We start from the raw sequence: 19,198 nt of genomic DNA on the forward strand, positions 1-19,198 counted from the left end.
AAATCTTTAAAAGACAGTAGTAACATGATAATATAGTGTGTCCTCTGCATAAGTGGGTCCTAAATAAAGCGCAGACTAGAATAATAATGAACTATTGCACACTATGCAAAGTGCTTTATGCTAAGTGCTTAGTGCAATGAGATTTCAGTAGCCACACTGATGTGTGCTGAAGCGATAATGCCGATGCCCGTAACAAGGTGTTAGGAGTGCATACTGGACTCACTAATGACAGCAGAAGGTACAGCTAAAGGAGGACTATAACACTGTAAGAGGGAAATGTATAGTCATACCTAAGTGTGAAAGACGAAGAGAGGTCCCGGTCGGCTATGTGATCCACCCCGACATTAATGTACCTCCAGTCATACCTACAACATCATTTGTAATACTATTTGTGACATTGTATATAGGCCCTGCCTTCTATGTGTTCTTCTTTTTGTGACTCCTGTAACTTGATTTGGTATGTTAAACTACTTTTTAAAAAATATATTCAATAAAAATCTATTATGTTTTATCTTTGCATTTACCGTCTTTCCTACACTTGATGTAAGTGTTGGTGTGTATTTAGCATTTATTTCCTTGGGTAGACATCCCCTTCCTGGAATGGATGGACCCTTGTTCAGAACCGTACTGCAGCTGTGGGTTTTGTAATGAAATAATACTAACTTTGCCTTATTTTCCCTCTTTCTATTTCAATTTAAATATGGTACGGTGCCTACATGAGGATTTACTCCTCAGATGCTCATACACATTAATGTTGTAGAAGTCTTCACCAACGGTTGACCATCTACTGTATATAGGGGTCACCGGACTACTCCCCAATGGGGGAAATCAGGATCAGGCTTCTTTTTACTTTAAAGAGAATCTGTCACCTGATTCATGCTCCTGGATCGCCCCCAGGGGCCGTGGGGTACTCGGTACCGTGTCCTTCGGTTCACAGGGGGATGTCACGGTGGCTGACCCAGTCCGTGGCCTTGGGATGTCCGTGTAAAAGGCGAAGGTCTTTAAAGGGATATAGTTTGTGTTTGTGACGCCACCTGTGGTATTCGGTCAGGGTGACTGATGCTGCTTTAAGGGGTCCACTGGGGTGATGTTATGGCAGCTAGATGGTTTACCTTCCCACAGGTGAAGTATATCCCCAGGGCTTCCCGGTGTGTAAATGGTGGTATGGTGAGAGGCGCAGTGAAGAACGAGGACACAAGGTTGCATTCTCTTTACCTTTACTGAAGACTTCAGCATCCACAGTCCAGGACACCAGATCACAGGGCAGGCATAGTCCAGCCGGTTTGGAGGCAAATCCAGAGTTCCCTTGTTCATGTGGAAACCAGTAGCCTTCCTTTGCACTGCAGTGGTGTAGTCCCTTACTGCCTATGGCTTCACATAAGGGTCTCATAGATTTAATGTCTCTCTCTCTGTCCCCCATATAGGATTGGATAAACCCGTATGACTGGTGGCTTAAGGCTGTTTATAGGGACACTAGCACACCCCGGCCTCCATGGGTTGCCCCCGTGCCTCCTGGGTGTAGGGCGGACAGGTAACTTGCAATTAGCTGTCCTGCCGGTCTCTCGAGCAAGGCATAAAGGTCTTTACTCCCTCAGTGTTCCGGCTACCGGGCTTCTGCGCCTTAGAAGGAGGCATCCTGTGTAGGGCTGGTCCCCTTCTGGTATCCTCTCCTTTGCTACGACTTCCTTCACGCTCGCTGCAATACAGTTCTGCCTTTTGGGTGTATCTTTCTGGGGGCTGCAGCTCTGAGGGCATGCACAGCTCCATGTCCTTTCTTCTTCGTTCTCTGACAGGATCCCACCCCTGTCAGGGACCAACTACCTGAGCTGAGCTCAGCCAGCAACTAACTAACTTTCCCTACAGGCGACCAGTTTTACCTATGTGGGGAGTGACCTAATAAATAGGGGCAAAAGCTCCCCCTGGTGGCCTGGAGTGTGAAATGTGTTGCATGTTTGTGATACCTGGATGCAGTTATCTTTCATTGCCTCTAAACGTAACATCACTCTCCCCGAGAGGAAAGCAATACCACTGCGATGACCAGGACCCTGAGGCGCCGCACTCCCAAACCATGGGCAGCACAAATCAGAGCCTGGCCACACAAGTATATGTTTCACTGAAACATGCCGGTGTCTCAGAGATGTGTCCGGTGTCACAGCAGATCCAGCCAGGGACCTCAGGTCGGCCTCACCTCAGGCTGGTTCTTTCCAGTGCTGATCACAGGTCTCTTGCTATGGGACAGTGATGTCAATCATTTCTACCAGTGCTGGGAGGAGCCGGCCAGGGGCGGTGCCAAATTAGTCTCATCTTTTGCCTATGGTCTGAAGCTGGATCTCTAAAGTATTTTTACTCCGAAATGCTGGAGTGTTTCTGAGAAATATATCCTGTCTGCAGTTGTGCCCATGTTCCCCTTGGTTTGGGTAGCATGAATCAGGTGCCAGGATCCATTGTCCCTGGAAGAGATAGACTGCTGTCGGAGGCAGCAGCACCTTGCCCAAAGCCCACAGAGAAGACACTTGTCTCCGTTAAAAAATTATTAAATCAATAATTATAAAAAAAACCATGATTTCAAATACATGTATGGTCTAATTCAATGAGATTGTAGGGCGCAGCCCCATTGCTGCCATGGGTAAGGTGATTTCACAGGACATTTATTTCTGGGGCAGGTCTTGGATCCTGGAGTTACTGTGTTCCATTGGATAACTGTATATTGTAGAAATAGGATATGTACAGTACAGACCAAAAGTTTGGACACACCTCATTTAAAGATTTTTCTGTATTTTCATGACTATGAAAATTGTACATTCACACTGAAGGCATCAAAACTATGAACTAACACATGTGGAATGATATACTTAACAAAAAAGGGTGAAACAACTGAAAATACAGTATGCCTTATATTTTAGGTTCTTCAAAGTAGCCACCTTTTGCTTTGATGACTGCTTTGCACACTCTTAGTAGACCTCTTGATGAGCTTCAAGAGGTAGTCACCGGGAATGGTCTTCCAACAATCTTGAAGAAGTTCCCAGAGATGCTTAACACTTGTTGGCCCTTTTGCCTTCACTCTCCGGTCCAGCTCACCCCTAACCATCTCAATTGGGTTGAGGTCTGGTGACTGTGGAGGCCAGGTCATCTGGCGTAGCATCCCATCACTCTCCTTCTTGGTAAAATAGCCCTTACACAGCCTGGTGGTGTGTTTGGGGTCATTGTCCTGTTGAAAAATAAATGATGGTCCAACTAAACGCAAACCGGATGGAATAGCATGCCGCTGCAAGATGCCGTGGTAACCATGCTTGTTCAGTATGCCTTCAATTTTGAATAAATCCCCAACAGTGTCACCAGCAAAGCACCCCCACACCATCACAACTCCTCCCACATGCTTCACCATGGGAACCAGGCATGTAGAGTCCACCCATTCACCTTTTCTGCGACGCATAAAGACACGGTGGTTGGAACCAAAGATCTCAAATTTGGACTCCTCAGACCAAAGCACAGATTTCCATTGGTTTAATGTCCATTCCTTGTGTTCTTTAGCCCAAACAAGTCTCTTCTGCTTGTTGCCTGTCCTTAGCAGTGGTTTCCTAGCAGCTATTTTACCATGAAGGCCTGCTGCACAAAGTCTCCTCTTAAGGGCTTGTTTCCATTTGCGAGAAACACGTCCGTGTCTCGCATGTGGAAACGAAGCTCTGGTGCCAGCACTCCGGAGCGGAGCGTGCGGCTGTATGTGTTGCTATGAGGCTGCACGCTCTGCTCTGGAGTGCCGGCACCAGAGCTTCGTTTCCACATGCAAGACACGGACGTGTTTCTCGCAAATGGAAACAAGCCCTAACAGTTGTTATAGAGATGTGTCTGCTGCTAGAACTCTGTGTGGCATTGACCTGGTCTCTAATCTGAGCTGCTGTTAACCTGCGATTTCTGAGGCTGGTGACTCGGATAAACTTATCCTCAGAAGCAGAGGTGACTCTTGGTCTTTCTTTCCTGGGGCGGTCCTCATGTGAGCCAGTTTCTTGTAGGGCTTGGTTTTTGCCACTGCACTTGAGGACATTTCAAAGTTTTCTCAATATTTCAGACTTACTGACCTTCATTTCTTAAAGTAATGATGGCCACTCATTTTTCTTTACTTAGCTGCTTGTGTCTTGCCATAACACAAATTCTAACAGTCTATTCAGTAGGACTATCAGCTGTGTATCTACCAGACTTCTGCACAACACAACTGATGGTCCCAACCCATTTATAAGGCAAGAAATCCCACTTATTAAACCTGACAGGGCACACCTGTGAATTGAAAACCATTCCCGGTGACTACCTTTTGAAGCTAATCAAGAGAATGCCAAGAGTGTGCAAAGCAGTCATCAAAGCAAAAGGTGGCTACTTTGAAGAGCCTAGAATATAAGACATATTTTTAGTTGTTTCACACTTTCTTGTTAAGTATATAATTCCACATGTGTTAATTCATAGTTTTGATGCCTTCAGTGTGAATGAACAATTTTCATAATAATGAAAATACAGAAAAATCTTTAAATGAGAAGGTGTGTCCAAACTTTTGGTCTGTACTGTATATATGAGATCTTTTGTTGCTGTTTATGGCACATCCACAGACTCTACCCCAAGAATAGGGTCCTAACAACCCTAACATGCTGCCCTTTCACATTGGGCCGTGGTCAGTGATGGGAGAAAGGGATGACAAAGTATTTAGAAGACTGATGTTAAAAGTTGGAGACCCCTTTTCTCTGCAGATTCAGTGCCGATCCGGAGCATGGTGCTAATAGGACATATAGGGCTTGTGGCACTTTTTTCAGCTTCCGATTTTTCCGGCAGGGACTACATTTTATGTTTCCTTTGCTCAGTCTAAATGCTGATGCAACAACAGTGGATGGAGGTGGTGATATTGGATCTGCCTACTTCTAGAGAGATCCACCAGTAAAAGAGGTTGTAGCCGAGTACCTGGAGTAAGAAAATTGTGGCCAGAGCACTACTTTCTGGGTAATACTGTAATAATATATTATTTTTTAACAAATTCGCACCCATTGGGTGGTGTGGAAGAATAGCATCCAATGTTCCCTTGACACATTTCTAATAAAACCGGCAGCAGAATGAGGGGCGTATTAGGGGTAAGCGGCAGCAGAATGAGGGGTGTATTAGGGGTAAGCGGCAGCAGAATGAGGGGCGTATTAGGGGTAAGCGGCAGCAGAATGAGGGGTGTATTAGGGATAAGCGGCAGCAGAATGAGGGGCGTATAGGGGTAAGCGGCAGCAGAATGAGGGGCGCATTAGGGGTAAGCGGCAGCAGAATGAGGGGTGTATTAGGGGTAAGCAGCAGCAGAATGAGGGGCGTATAGGGGTAAGCGGCAGCAGAATGAGGGGCGCATTAGGGGTAAGCGGCAGCAGAATGAGGGGTGTATTAGGGGTAAGCGGCAGCAGAATGAGGGGTGTAATAGGGGTAAGTGGCAGCAGAATGAGGGGCGTATTAGGGGTAAGCGGCAGCAGAATGAGGGGCGTATTAGGGGTAAGCGGCAGCAGAATGAGGGGCTTATGAGGGGTAAGCGGCAGCAGAATGAGGGGCGTTTTAGGGGTAAGCGGCAGCAGAATGAGGGGCATATGAGGGGTAAGCGGCAGCAGAATGAGGGGTGTATTAGGGGTAAGGGGCAGCAGAATGAGGGTCATATTAGGGGTAAGCGGCAGCAGAATGAGGGGTGTATTAGGGGTAAGGGGCAGCAGAATAAGGGGCGTATTAGGGGTAAGCGGCAGCAGAATGAGGGGCATATGAGGGGTAAGCGGCAGCAGAATGAGGGGCGTATTAGGGGTAAGCGGCAGCAGAATGAGGGGTGTATTAGGGGTAAGGGGCAGCAGAATAAGGGGCGCATTAGGGGTAAGCGGCAGCAGAATGAGGGGCGTATTAGGGGTAAGGGGCAGCAGAATGAGGGGCGTATGAGGGGTAAGCGGCAGCAGAATAAGGGGCGTATTAGGGGTAAGCGGCAGCAGAATGAGGGGCGTATTAGGGGTAAGCGGCAGCAGAATGAGGGGTGTATTAGGGGTAAGCGGCTGCAGAATGAGGGGCGTATTAGGGGTAAGGGGCAGCAGAATGAGGGGCGTATTAGGGGTAAGCGGCAGCAGAATGAGGGGCGTATTAGGGGTAAGCGGCAGCAGAATGAGGGGCGTATTAGGGGTAAGGGGCAGCAGAATGAGGGGCGTATTAGGGGTAAGCGGCAGCAGAATGAGGGGCGTATCAGGGGTAAGCGGCAGCAGAATGAGGGGCGTATCAGGGGTAAGCGGCAGCAGAATGAGGGGCGTATTAGGGGTAAGCGGCAGCAGAATGAGGGGCGTATTAGGGGTAAGCGGCAGCAGAATGAGGGGCGTATTAGGGGTAAGCGGCAGCAGAATGAGGGGCGTATTAGGGGTAAGCGGCAGCAGAATGAGGGGCGTATTAGGGGTAAGCGGCAGCAGAATGAGGGGCGTATTAGGGGTAAGCGGCAGCAGAATGAGGGGCGTATTAGGGGTAAGCGGCAGCAGAATGAGGGGCGTATTAGGGGTAAGCGGCTGCAGAATGAGGGGCGTATAGGGGTAAGCGGCAGCAGAATGAGGGGCGTAATAGGGGTAAGCGGCAGCAGAATGAGGGGCGTATAGGGGTAAGGGGCAGCAGAATGAGGGGCGTATTAGGGGTAAGGGGCAGCAGAATGAGGGGCGTATTAGGGGTAAGCGGCAGCAGAATGAGGGGCGTATTAGGGGTAAGGGGCAGCAGAATGAGGGGCGTATTAGGGGTAAGGGGCAGCAGAATGAGGGGCGTATTAGGGGTAAGCGGCAGCAGAATGAGGGGCGTATAGGGGTAAGGGGCAGCAGAATGAGGGGCGTATTAGGGGTAAGGGGCAGCAGAATGAGGGGCGTATTAGGGGTAAGGGGCAGCAGAATGAGGGGCGTATTAGGGGTAAGCGGCAGCAGAATGAGGGGCGTATTAGGGGTAAGCGGCAGCAGAATGAGGGGCGTATTAGGGGTAAGCGGCTGCAGAATGAGGGGCGTATAGGGGTAAGCGGCAGCAGAATGAGGGGCGTAATAGGGGTAAGCGGCAGCAGAATGAGGGGCGTATAGGGGTAAGGGGCAGCAGAATGAGGGGCGTATTAGGGGTAAGCGGCAGCAGAATGAGGGGCGTATTAGGGGTAAGGGGCAGCAGAATGAGGGGCGTATTAGGGGTAAGGGGCAGCAGAATGAGGGGCGTATTAGGGGTAAGCGGCAGCAGAATGAGGGGCGTATTAGGGGTAAGGGGCAGCAGAATGAGGGGCGTATTAGGGGTAAGGGGCAGCAGAATGAGGGGCGTATTAGGGGTAAGCGGCAGCAGAATGAGGGGCGTATAGGGGTAAGGGGCAGCAGAATGAGGGGCGTATTAGGGGTAAGGGGCAGCAGAATGAGGGGCGTATTAGGGGTAAGGGGCAGCAGAATGAGGGGCGTATTAGGGGTAAGCGGCAGCAGAATGAGGGGCGTATTAGGGGTAAGGGGCAGCAGAATGAGGGGCGTATTAGGGGTAAGGGGCAGCAGAATGAGGGGCGTATTAGGGGTAAGCGGCAGCAGAATGAGGGGCGTATTAGGGGTAAGGGGCAGCAGAATGAGGGGCGTATTAGGGGTAAGGGGCAGCAGAATGAGGGGCGTATTAGGGGTAAGCGGCAGCAGAATGAGGGGCGTATAGGGGTAAGGGGCAGCAGAATGAGGGGCGTATTAGGGGTAAGGGGCAGCAGAATGAGGGGCGTATTAGGGGTAAGGGGCAGCAGAATGAGGGGCGTATTAGGGGTAAGCGGCAGCAGAATGAGGGGCGTATTAGGGGTAAGGGGCAGCAGAATGAGGGGCGTATAGGGGTAAGCGGCAGGAGAATGAGGGGCGTATAGGGGTAAGCGGCAGCAGAATGAGGGGCGTATAGGGGTAAGCGGCAGGAGAATGAGGGGTGTATTAGGGGTAAGCGGCAGCAGAATGAGGGGCGTATAGGGGTAAGGGGCAGCAGAATGAGGGGCGTATAGGGGTAAGGGGCAGCAGTCATTCTTGCTCCCCAGTGATGAATAGCACATAAACGCTCCTCCACACTATAGTGAGACACCAGAAAGCTAGTTCTGTAGACAATGGTCTGCAGATGGGATTCTGTGTAACATGAACTCCCACCCATTGTCTTGTCCATAGCAGTTGTGTTGTTGAGTGCATTGGGTAACTATTAGTTAAGCAATTCCCTAGCATGTTACTGGAAAGGACCACCAAATGTCCTGAGAAACGAGATGACCTCACTAAATTGATCACGTGACACTGTACGGATTCCGCCGTTATTAGTCACCGTCACGTGCTACTACAGCCGGGAACTCCCCAGGCTCCTGCACTTCATACTATGGTGATATATGAGGTGGGCGTGGCTATGGGCGGAGCAAAGACAGAATTCGAAGAACACTGTTGCCTGGAAACCCATGACGTGACTGTAGGGTTTGTCACTATATAAAGGAGATGCGCCGCCATTAGTGAAGACAAGAGATCCAGAAGCGCGCTGCGGGGAGGACGGGATTCCGGTCATTCTTTTACTGCCACCACATGGGAAGCGGCCGTGTAAATGCGTTTTAAGGTGAGGAGCCACTACTGAGGCCGGGTGGCATTGCCTGCCAGTGCTACCATGTCCGCCAGCTGCCGCAATGCTCATTCTCATTACTGTATGCTCTTCCTGCAGAGATTACAAGACGCCAGCAGCGGCGACCGCACACGTCCTGAGCTGAGAGGAGCGCCTCCCTGGGCCTTCTGATAGCGGGTGAGGACTTCTGGCCGCGGGACACTACTGCAGCATCACTATGGCCACTGCCATGATGTGTATTGCCATCTGTACTGTGTGCCCCTCAGTCCCAAAATGTGGTCATTGCCCTCGCCTGTGGCTGCATCCCCCCCACCTTGGTCATTGCCCTCGCCTGTGGCTGCATACCCCCCCATCTTGGTCATTGCCCTCACCTGTGGCTGCATCCCCCCCCCCACCTTAGTCATTGCCCTCGCCTGTGGCTGCATACCTCCCACCTTGGTCATTGCCCTCGCCTGTGGCTGCATACCTCCCACCTTGGTCATTGCCCTCGCCTGTGGCTGCATCCCCCCCCACCACCTTGGTCATTGCCCTCGCCTGTGGCTGCATACCTCCCACCTTGGTCATTGCCCTCGCCTGTGGCTGCATCCCCCCCCCACCTTGGTCATTGCCCTCGCCTGTGGCTGCATTCCCCCCCCCCACCTTGGTCATTGCCCTCGCCTGTGGCTGCATACCCCCCCACCTTGGTCATTGCCCTTGCCTGTGGCTGTATCCCCCCCCCCCCCCCCCCTTGGTCCTTGCCTTTGCCTGTGGCTGCATTCCCCCCCGCCCTGCATTCTCCCCCCCCCCCCCCCCCCCTTGGTCCTTGCCTTTGCCTGTGGCTGCATTCCCCCCCGCCCTGCATTCTCCCCCCCTTTGGTCCTTGCCCTTGCCTGTGGCTGCATTCCCCCCTCTGTGGTCCTTGTCCTCGCCTGTGGCTGCATTCCCCCCTCTGTGGTCCTTGCCCTCGCCTGTGGCTGCATTCCCCCCCTGCCCTGCATTCTCCCCCCTTGGTCCTTGCCCTCACCTGTGGCTCAATCCCCCCCCCCCCCATGGTCCTTGCCCCCACCTGTGGCCATGCCCCCTTGGTCCTTGCCCTCCCCTGTGGCTGCATTCCCCTCCTGTGGTCCTTGCCAGTGGCCGCTTTCCCCCGTGGTCATTGTGGGCCCTCGCCTGTGGCTGCATCCCCCCCCTCCCCCCCCCCTGTGGTCCTTGCCCTCGCCTGTGGATGCATTCCCCCCTGCCCTGCATCCCCCCCCCCCCCCCCCTTGGTCCTTGCCCTCACCTGTGGTTGCCCTCGCCTGTAGCTGCATTCCCCCCACCCATGACCGGTGCCCTCGCCTGTGGCTGCACCACCCACTCTGTGGCCGGTGCCCTTTAGGCTGTGTTCACACGTTGCGTTTTTTTCGCGTTTTTTCCCGATAAAAACGCTATAAAACCGCAAAAAAAAAGCATACAATAAGCATCCCATCATTTAGAATGAATTCCGCATGTTTTGTGCACATGATGCGTTTTTTTCCGCGAAAAAAACGCATCGCGGCAAAAAACGAGGAAATGTTCATTAATTTTCCAGTTTTTTTGCGGCTATCCCACTCCAAAATGCATTGGGAAGTGTCCTGAAAAAACCGCGGCAAAAACGCATGCGGTTTTCTTGCGGATTTCTTGCAGAAAATGTCTGGAATTCTCAGGAATTTTCTGCTAGAAATCCTGATCGTGTGCACATAGCCTGAATGTTACTGTATTCATTAGGATTGTAAGTGTAATATCCCTGATGTGATTTATTGGTATTATTTTATGTCTATATTTCCTGTTTCTATTGTCATCTTCAGCTTGTTGCATACTTCTAAACAACAAAGTTTTGGCCAGTCCGCGAGACCCCATTAGGACACAAAAATGCCAAGGTACATCCAGGAGTCTGACTTCATCATGGTGGAGGAAGGCTTTGTGGCCAGAGACTTGATGGAGGAAATCATTAATGACGTCTCAGAGACTGTGAGTATTTTGTAGCACCACTGTTTAATCCCTGACCCAGAGAAATTCCTGTGACTTCATAGCGACATGTTAGCAATTTTAATCATGGGGTCTAGTGAGACCCACCTGCCACTTAGAGGGTTCAGGTTATCCTATAAAAAGTCTCTAATCCTACCTACCCCAAGGGGAGCAGCCCTCATCTGGTCGATTCTGCCACTCCATTTCAGAGGTCGTTGGAGGCTCAGAACAAGGACCGTCAACGATCAAACCTGACATTTCAAAAGTTGTTTGGTTTTTTTTTTTGGGAAGGGGTGGTGCACATAAGTAAAATTCTTCATGATAAAAGAAAATTGTTTAGAAAATGTGTGCCGATTTCCATTTTCTAACTCGTGTCCTGTGTTTCCAGGATGACAAGGATGCTTTCTTTGTTGCGGATTTGGGGGATGTTGTGAGGAAGCATCTGCGTTTTCTTAAAGCTCTGCCACGTGTGAAGCCTTTCTACGCTGTGAAGTGCAATAGCAGCAGAGGTGTAGTCCAGATCCTAGCAGAACTTGGAGCAGGCTTTGACTGTGCCAGCAAGGTAATGGCGGACCTTCACCTAATCTCCGCCTGCATGCTGCAATGTGGAATATTGTATGTGTAAAGGCCCCTTCACATTAAGCGACGCTGCATCGATACCGACAACGATCCGGATCGCTGCAGCGTCGCTGTTTGGTCGCTGGAGAGCTGTCACACAGACCGCTCTCCAGCGACCAACGATGCCGGTAACCAAGGTAAACATCGGGTAACTAAGCGCAGGGCCGCGCTTAGTAACCCGATGTTTACCCTGGTTACCATGCTAAAAGTAAAAAAAACAAACACTAGATACTTACCTACAGCCGTCTGTCCTCCAGCGCTGCGCTCTGCTTCTCTGCTCTCCTCCTGTACTGGCTGTGAGCCGGAAAGCAGAGCGGTGACGTCACCGCTCTGCTTTCCGGCTCACAGCCAGTACAGGAGGAGAGCAGAGGACAGACAGCTGTAGGTAAGTATCTAGTGTTTGTTTTTTTTTACTTTTAGCATGGTAACCAGGGTAAACATCGGGTTACTAAGCGCGGCCCTGCGCTTAGTTACCCGATGTTTACCCTGGTTACCAGTGAAGACATCGCTGGATCGGTGTCACACACGCCGATGTCAGCAGGAGTCCAGCGACGAAATAAAGTTCTGGACTTTATTCAGCGACCAACGATCTCCCAGCAGGGGCCTGATCGTTGGTCGCTGTCACACATAGCGATTTCATTAACGATATCGTTGCTACGTCACAAATGGCAACGATATCGTTAACAATATCGTTATGTGTGAAGGTACCTTAACACTCGATTCTTTGTTCTTCTACACAGGCAGAAATTGAATTAGTCCAAAGCACAGGTGTAAGCCCAGGAAATATCATTTATGCCAACCCATGTAAGCAGATATCCCAGATTAAATTTGCTGCCAAGAATGGAGTCCAGATGATGACGTTTGACAACGAAGTCGAGTTATCCAAAGTGTCACGAAGCCACCCGAATGCAAAGTATGTACCTGCTGCTGAAAAGCCATAGTTTACAGATAGGAGGCTACATCACTCTCATCTGAAAAGTGCCTAGAGCGTCCAACACCTAAACTGAGATATTCTGTTCATAGGATGGTACTTCGCATTGCTACTGATGACTCCAAGTCTTCTTCCCGACTCAGTGTGAAATTTGGGGCACCCTTAAAATCCTGCAGGCAGCTTCTCGAAATGGCTAAGAATCTAAATGTCGATGTTATTGGTGTTAGGTAAGTTTTATAGCTATGAATACCATTTTTGGGGTTTAGGACAGCTACTGCCACCTAGACTCTTCCAGCTAGACCTTCATTATATTTCAGATGATTTGGTCATTTGGAAGAATGACCTGTAAAGTCAGCGTATACTGTTCTGATGCTAATTTCCATAGCAGATCTGTTTACTTGTAGTGCAAACAATTTGTAGCAAATGTTTTCTTTTTCGTTTGTAGCTAAAATACAAAGCTTTCATTTCAGTTTCCATGTGGGGAGCGGCTGCAGCGATCCCCAGGCATACGTGCAATCCATCTCCGATGCCAGGCTGGTGTTTGAGATGGCATCAGAGTTTGGGTACAAGATGTGGTTGCTGGATATTGGAGGGGGCTTCCCTGGGACTGATGAGTCCAGAATTCGATTTGAAGAGGTAAGAAAACATACTGTTAGAATTTGAGCACATTCTGTGAATGTCGGCCCGTGCATGAAAAACTAACTTGGCGTGTATTTTGGAAACAGATTTCAGCAGTGATAAACCCAGCACTGGACCTGTACTTCCCCGAAGGCTCCGCTGTGAAAATCATTGCGGAACCCGGAAGATACTATGTAGCATCCGCCTTCTCTCTGGCCGTAAACATCATTGCTAAGAAGGAAGTGCACTTGGACAACTCGGGATCAGATGGTACGTCCTACACGTCAGTATTGCCGTGGCACAAAAGCTTTCAGTAGCGTTCAGTACTGATGCAATTGTTTCTAGGACATGAACTGGAAATGGCTAAGCATTTTATTTGTCTATTTAAGATCTAAGGAGAACATGCACTTCATACTAACTATTTTTTAGAAACGTGTCTTTATATGGTGAAATACTCTAAAATTTTGCACCAATGCTTAAACTATTGATTATATAAGGTATAGAAATTTCTCACTGACCGTTATGTCATGTAACCGCTATTTACCTGCAGCTATATGGGGTTAATCTGCAGGTTAACATTCTGACACCGTGCGGTACAGGCACGGACAGCCCCACTGCTGGGAGGAAATTAACTCCATAACCCCCCTTCCCCTGGAGCCTCATTCTGTCAGTCACCGGGGTGGCACCGGAACAGTTTGTCACTGCTCTGTGCATAGAGATCGGCAGCTGTAGCCACATCACCCTGGTACTACGCCTATGACTGAAAGACTGAGGATGTCAGGGGCAATGAAGTTCATTTCCTCCTGGCAGCGGGGCTCTCCGTACAGGCGCTGCACAATGAATAAAGGCTATTATCCTGCAGACTAACCCCATATCTGCAGGTTAATAGCATTACTTTACATGATAGATTCCCTTTAAAGGGAACCACTCCGGTCCCCCGTGCGCCCAGGACCAGCAGCACTTGTTTGCATATATGTATAGATTCCCTGCCAAACAGTCCCTTAATCAAATTACATACGTTTCATAATGATCTGTTTATGTATGTAATGCGATAAAGGGACTGTTGGGCAGGGAATTTATATATAAAACACATATTCAGCCAAGCCAATGGTACAAAGTGACTAGAAAAGTGTTTAGGAATAACATTATTTTTATTAAATACTAAATATTTGAAACTAAATTTTAAAGACACCCAGCAGGCTAACTTTAAGTCCTTTTTCCTAAATTTGCAGTGTTCATCTATTCATTCCATCTCACTGTACCATTCCCTGAAAATTTTTGGAGGCATCTTCTCCCCTGTCTTTTTAAAATTTAGTTTTAAATATTTTGTATTTAATAAAAATGTATTCCTAAACATTTTTTCTAGTCACTTTGTACCATTGGTGTGGTTGAATATGTGTTTTATTACATACTAAAGTGCTTACTGCCTACCTCAATAGGATTATGGGTTTGGGGAATTTATATATGCAGACAACGTCTGCTAGTTCTGGGGGCATCGGGGACCTGTCAGGTTCCCTTTTTACTCTTTTTTTTTTTTTTTTTTTTTTTTTTTTTTTGTGTTTTAGATGGTATACAGCAGAAGGTTCATGCTGCCTGAACCACGGACAGGATGAATTGGACACTGGCTGTATTATTGCCGGTCTCCAGTGGCTTCTTCATGCCCAAATCCTCTTGACTGACAGGTCTCTTCTGATGTACAGACATAGGGAGAGAACTGTCAGTCAAGGGGATCCGGCCAGGGAGAAGCCACCGTGGACTGTCTTTGGGCTTGTCATCTAAAAATCGCAGTACCTGACAACATGCTCAAAGTATGTTTTCTCTAATTTATTCTGCCCATGGTTTTGGGATAGTGATGAGCGAACGTGCTCAGATAATGTTTGAGTCTAGGCAGCTGCAAAACATGCAGCCACAGGGGCTCGAACATGCCAAGATACTCTTGACACCCGAGCATGCTCGGATAAGACCAGAGCACGTTCGCTCATTGCTATTCGAGTAGCACAAGTCCAAAGACAGGTTCCCTTTTGATAGGGTTTTCGGGTCTTCAATATTGATATGTCTTTAGGATAGGTCAAAGAGCTGGTACGCCAACTCTCTGCTGCTGTGCCCTATTAAAGTGAATGGGACTGAGCTGTAGTACGTGATTTTCAGCTGAAGATGTCAAACCTTCACCAATCTGATATTTATATCCTACGCCATACTTTAATAAAATCTCCCTCAAGTGCTATACTTCTAGTGTAACGTAATATTTGGTTTAATGCACAATTAAAGGGGAAAATCAGTTTGGCTAAGTCTTAAAGTGGAAAACCTTTTCTTCAGGCAAAGTTGAAAATGGGATACTTAGATCAGATTTTTTTTTTACGATGTTCTTATTGCTTGATTTCTCATTTACCATAACACTTGCTTTTTTTAATGTGATATTTAGTCTAGATATATGGTTCACTATGTAATTATTTATTTTTAGATGAAGAAACTTGTCCTAACAAGAACATCATGTATTATGTCAATGATGGTGTTTATGGGTCGTTCAACTGCATCTTCTTTGACCATGCTCACCCTAAACCTGTTCTTCACAAGGTATTGTCTGATACATTTCTATGGATATTTTGCATGGGTGATGCCTATATTTAAAGCTGGTGATCAGCCTTTAACTTGAGAAAATCCAACTTTCCCATGTGCACTGCTAATATTTAAATCAAGCAAGAATACTTTAATTACACTGATATTAAACATGTCTCATTAGATGTGCAACTCTGACCAATGCCATTTTTAAAGTTCATATCAATAACAGAAATGGTTATGAATGGAAAAAAATCTTTCTATGAGTTGGTGCCAGTTCTGCTAGCTTTTAATTAAAGGGTTTTTTTTAACATCACTGGTTATCTCCTATCCATGCAATAGGGAATAATTTGCACCTGATAAAAGGGCTCCATATTGATTGCACATGTTTGGCCTCTGCGCCATTCATTGTACAGGGTGGGCCATTTATATGGATACACCTAAATAAAATGGGAATGGTTGGTGATATCAACTTCCTGTTTGTGGCACATTAGTATATGGGAGGAGGAAAACTTTTCAAGATGGGGGGTGACCATGGCGGCCATTTTGTGTGCTTGGTTTTCAGATAACTTTATTCTTTCGTGAGTTATTTACAAGTTTATGACCACTAACAAAATGTGTTCAAAGTGCTGCCCATTGTGTTGGATTGTCAATGCAACCGTCTTCTCCCACTCTTGGCACACTGATGGCAATACCACAGAAGAAATGCTAGCACAGGCTTCCAGGATCCGTTGTTTCAGATGCTGCACATCTCGCAACTTCACAGCATAGACAATTGCCTTCAGATGACCCCAAAGATAAGTCTAAGGGGGACAGATCGGGAGACCTTGGTGGCCATTAAAGTGGCCCATGACTACCAATCCACTTTCCACAAAACTGTTCATGTAGAAATTCTTGGATCTGACACCCATAATTTGTTGGTGCACAATCTTGCTTGAAAAACGGGCAACATATCATGTAGCAATTTCACATATCCAGTGGCATTGACCAATAGCGGTGGTTTTGTTTGTTAACTTAATCATTCAGAAAAAAGTTTGCCTCATCACTGAACATAATGATCTCTGTAAATTGAGGGTCCTGTTCCAAATTTAGTTTTGCCCATTCTGCAAATTCAGCGCGCCGATCTGGGTCATCCTCGTTGAGATGCTGGATTTTGTAAGGGTGCCATTTGTGAGTAGCTAATATCCACCAAAGGGATGTTCGACTGATGCCACTCTGCAGTGACATGCGGCGAGTGCTACGCTGTGGGCTCCTGCTGAATGAAGCTAGGACAGCCACTGATGTTTCTTCATTAGTGACTGTTTTCTTGCGTCCACATTTTGGCAAATCAAACACTGAACCTGTTTCACCAAATTTGGCAAGCAGTTTGCTATCTGTAGCATGGGAGATGGGTGGTCTCGTAGGGTGTCTTGCATTGAAATCTGCTGCAATGACCCGGGTACTGCGTTCACCAGACATCAACACAATTTCTATCCGCTCCTCACGTGTTAACTTCTGCGACATGTCAATGGCTGTAAACAAAGAGAAACTTTTAAATTAACTCCTGAAAGAATAAAGTTACGTTAAAACCAAGCACACCATTGTTTTTCTTGTGAAATTTTCAATAAGTTTGTGTCACATGACCCTCTTCCCATTGGATCCAAAATGGCCAACTTCAAAATGGCCACCATGGTCACCACCCATCTTGAAAAGTTTTCTCCCTCCCATATACTAATGTGCCACAAACAGGAAGTTGATATCACCGACTATTCGCATTTTATTTAGGTGTATCCATATAAATGCGCACCCTGTATATGGAACTGGTGCAGAAAGCCAAGAACAGCACTCCATTTCTTGCAGTCTCAATGTCAATGAATGGATCAAAGACTGAGTTCTACAAAGCCCTGTTTTCAGGGTTGTCAGAAAGTTGTTCCCTATCTTATGAATAGAACATATAACTTGTAATTTTGGGGAAACTTTACATTTTTTGAAAGTTTGCATTCAAATGAATACTTTTACTCTTTTGACAAATAAGTCCTTTCTGTTTTCCCATCAGAAACCCTCTCCAGATCAGCCATTATTCAATAGCAGCTTGTGGGGACCAACATGTGATGGCTTAGATCAGATTGCAGAACATCTTCAGCTACCAGAGCTTCAACTTGGTGACTGGCTCCTGTTTGATAACATGGGGGCTTACACAGTGGCAGCCTCCTCTACATTCAACGGCTTTCAACAATCCCGCATTCACTATGCAATGCCACGGGCAGCCTGGTAAGATAGATCTCCAGACATAGGGCCTGATTCAGAATTGCATTTGTTCCCTTTCGCCTGTTTTTCATTTGCACCTTTCCTAAAGTCTAATGTCTTAGTAGTTATTTGATCAAAACTGTAGCTAGTCAGTGATACATCGCTGGAGTCTGGGTTTGTTTGTTTTTTTCACTAAATTATGTTGCTCTCACAGAGTAGAGAATAAAACCTAGCAACAGATTCACTTTAAGCAAGCAAAATGTTAGTAGTATAATTAAATGTACTCATGAAAAAGATAAATTATTAATCTATAACAAATCCTCATACAAACCTAAAATATGATTGTGATTGGTCTTTTCCAGGGAGGCTGTTCAGCTGCTGCAGAAGGGATTATTCCAAGTTGAAGAGAAGGAAACCATTTGTGCACCAATGTCCTGTGGCTGGGAGATCTCCGATACTCTTTGCTTACCTCCTGCATTTGCACCAACCAGAATCATCTGAGCTTCGGCATTCCCAATATGTCCTGTAGCAATACGTAAAATCTGTAAAAATTTTTGTTTTCTGCATAGCATGTGGGACCAATCTTGGCTTTGTTGTTTTAAGTATGCAACATAAACTCTCTTAACAAGTATCATAAATGTTTGCCTGAGTTTTGTTACTGAAGTAGAAATGTAAGTTGAAATTGTATTTAATTTTAAATAAATATTTATGTTTTCTATTATCTACATGGGTTTTTTCCATATTTTCTAAGGCTGGTTTCACACTTGCGTTGGGCCGAGCTGCGGAGGGCTGCGTAGTTCCTGTCAAGCCCCGCCCACTGCCACACCTCTTCCATTCAGCTCCACCTACATCAGCATGCGTCCCTATCTTTAACATTGGGTACACAGGCCATGCGAATGTATGTGGATGCCTCCGCATGCCTTTTTGACGCTGCACCAACCGCAACATGTTGCGTTTGGTGCAGTGTCAAAACGACGCATGCAGAAGCATCCGCATACATTCACATGGCCTGTGTACCCAATGTTAAAGATGGGGACGCATGCTGATGTAGGCGGAGCTGAATGGAAGAGGTGTGGCGGTGCTTAACGGAGGAACTACGCAGCACTCCACAGCTCGGCCCAGCGCTAGTGTGAAACCAGCACAATACAAGTGTATACTATTCAAGAAGCTCTTCAGCTGGGTGGATTCATGATACATTGATTCAAGGTCTTCAAACAGAGGCTGGACAGACATCTGTCTGAGAAGGTTTAGTGAATCCTGCATTGAGCAGGGGGTTGGACCAGATGACCCTGGAGGACCCTTCCAACTCTAACATTCTGTGTTTGTATAAAGGCCACTGTCAGATTTATGGGACCCAATGCAGGAATGTTTTGGTGTGATAGATTGTAGCTATATTGAGAGGTCTTTGGAAGTATAACCAGGTTTCTTTGTCAGAAGTAAAGATTCTGACGTGAGGTAACGGGCATAGGAAAATGATATAAAAATGGTGGTTATTGCAAACTTGGGAACATCTGTAACCCCATTTTATGCAGCTTTTTTTGCATCTAATGCAAATCTGTGGGAAAAATTAGTGAACCGCATATTGCCAAACTGAGTTTTAAAAGCACACCACTGATTAGCTGCATTAAAGGGACCTTCTCAGCAGAACCTACAGTGTCAGGTCAGCGCTGTTATACTGGTAAAATGATACCTGTGACGAAA

At 47.2% G+C, this 19,198-nt stretch overlaps 1 protein-coding gene across 1 annotated transcript; it reads left to right on the plus strand.

Moving 5' to 3' along the window:
* The first annotated feature begins 8,373 nt into the window (after window positions 1-8,373).
* Window positions 8,374-18,218, plus strand: AZIN2 (antizyme inhibitor 2). Its single transcript, XM_069757076.1, has 11 exons — window positions 8,374-8,580; window positions 8,683-8,760; window positions 10,389-10,551; window positions 10,937-11,110; window positions 11,907-12,079; window positions 12,190-12,324; window positions 12,568-12,733; window positions 12,823-12,985; window positions 15,177-15,289; window positions 17,307-17,521; window positions 17,860-18,218. The coding sequence occupies exons 3-11, from the start codon at window positions 10,453-10,455 to the stop codon at window positions 17,996-17,998; spliced, it is 1,377 nt and encodes a 458-aa protein (XP_069613177.1). The 5' UTR covers window positions 8,374-8,580; window positions 8,683-8,760; window positions 10,389-10,452; the 3' UTR covers window positions 17,999-18,218.
* The last annotated feature ends 980 nt before the right edge of the window (window positions 18,219-19,198 follow it).

This window comes from Ranitomeya imitator, chromosome 3, assembly GCF_032444005.1.
Source record: "Ranitomeya imitator isolate aRanImi1 chromosome 3, aRanImi1.pri, whole genome shotgun sequence".
Lineage (NCBI taxonomy): Eukaryota > Metazoa > Chordata > Amphibia > Anura > Dendrobatidae > Ranitomeya > Ranitomeya imitator.

Excerpts from the sequence above, each read along its gene's own strand:
- AZIN2 (XM_069757076.1), top strand. The coding sequence starts at position 10,453 with ATGCCAAGGTACATCCAGGAGTCTGACTTCATCATGGTGGAGGAAGGC. Across the intron at positions 11,111-11,906 it reads GCTTTGACTGTGCCAGCAAG|GCAGAAATTGAATTAGTCCA; the intron begins GTAATGGCGGAC and ends TCTTCTACACAG. Across the intron at positions 12,986-15,176 it reads GGACAACTCGGGATCAGATG|ATGAAGAAACTTGTCCTAAC; the intron begins GTACGTCCTACA and ends ATTTATTTTTAG.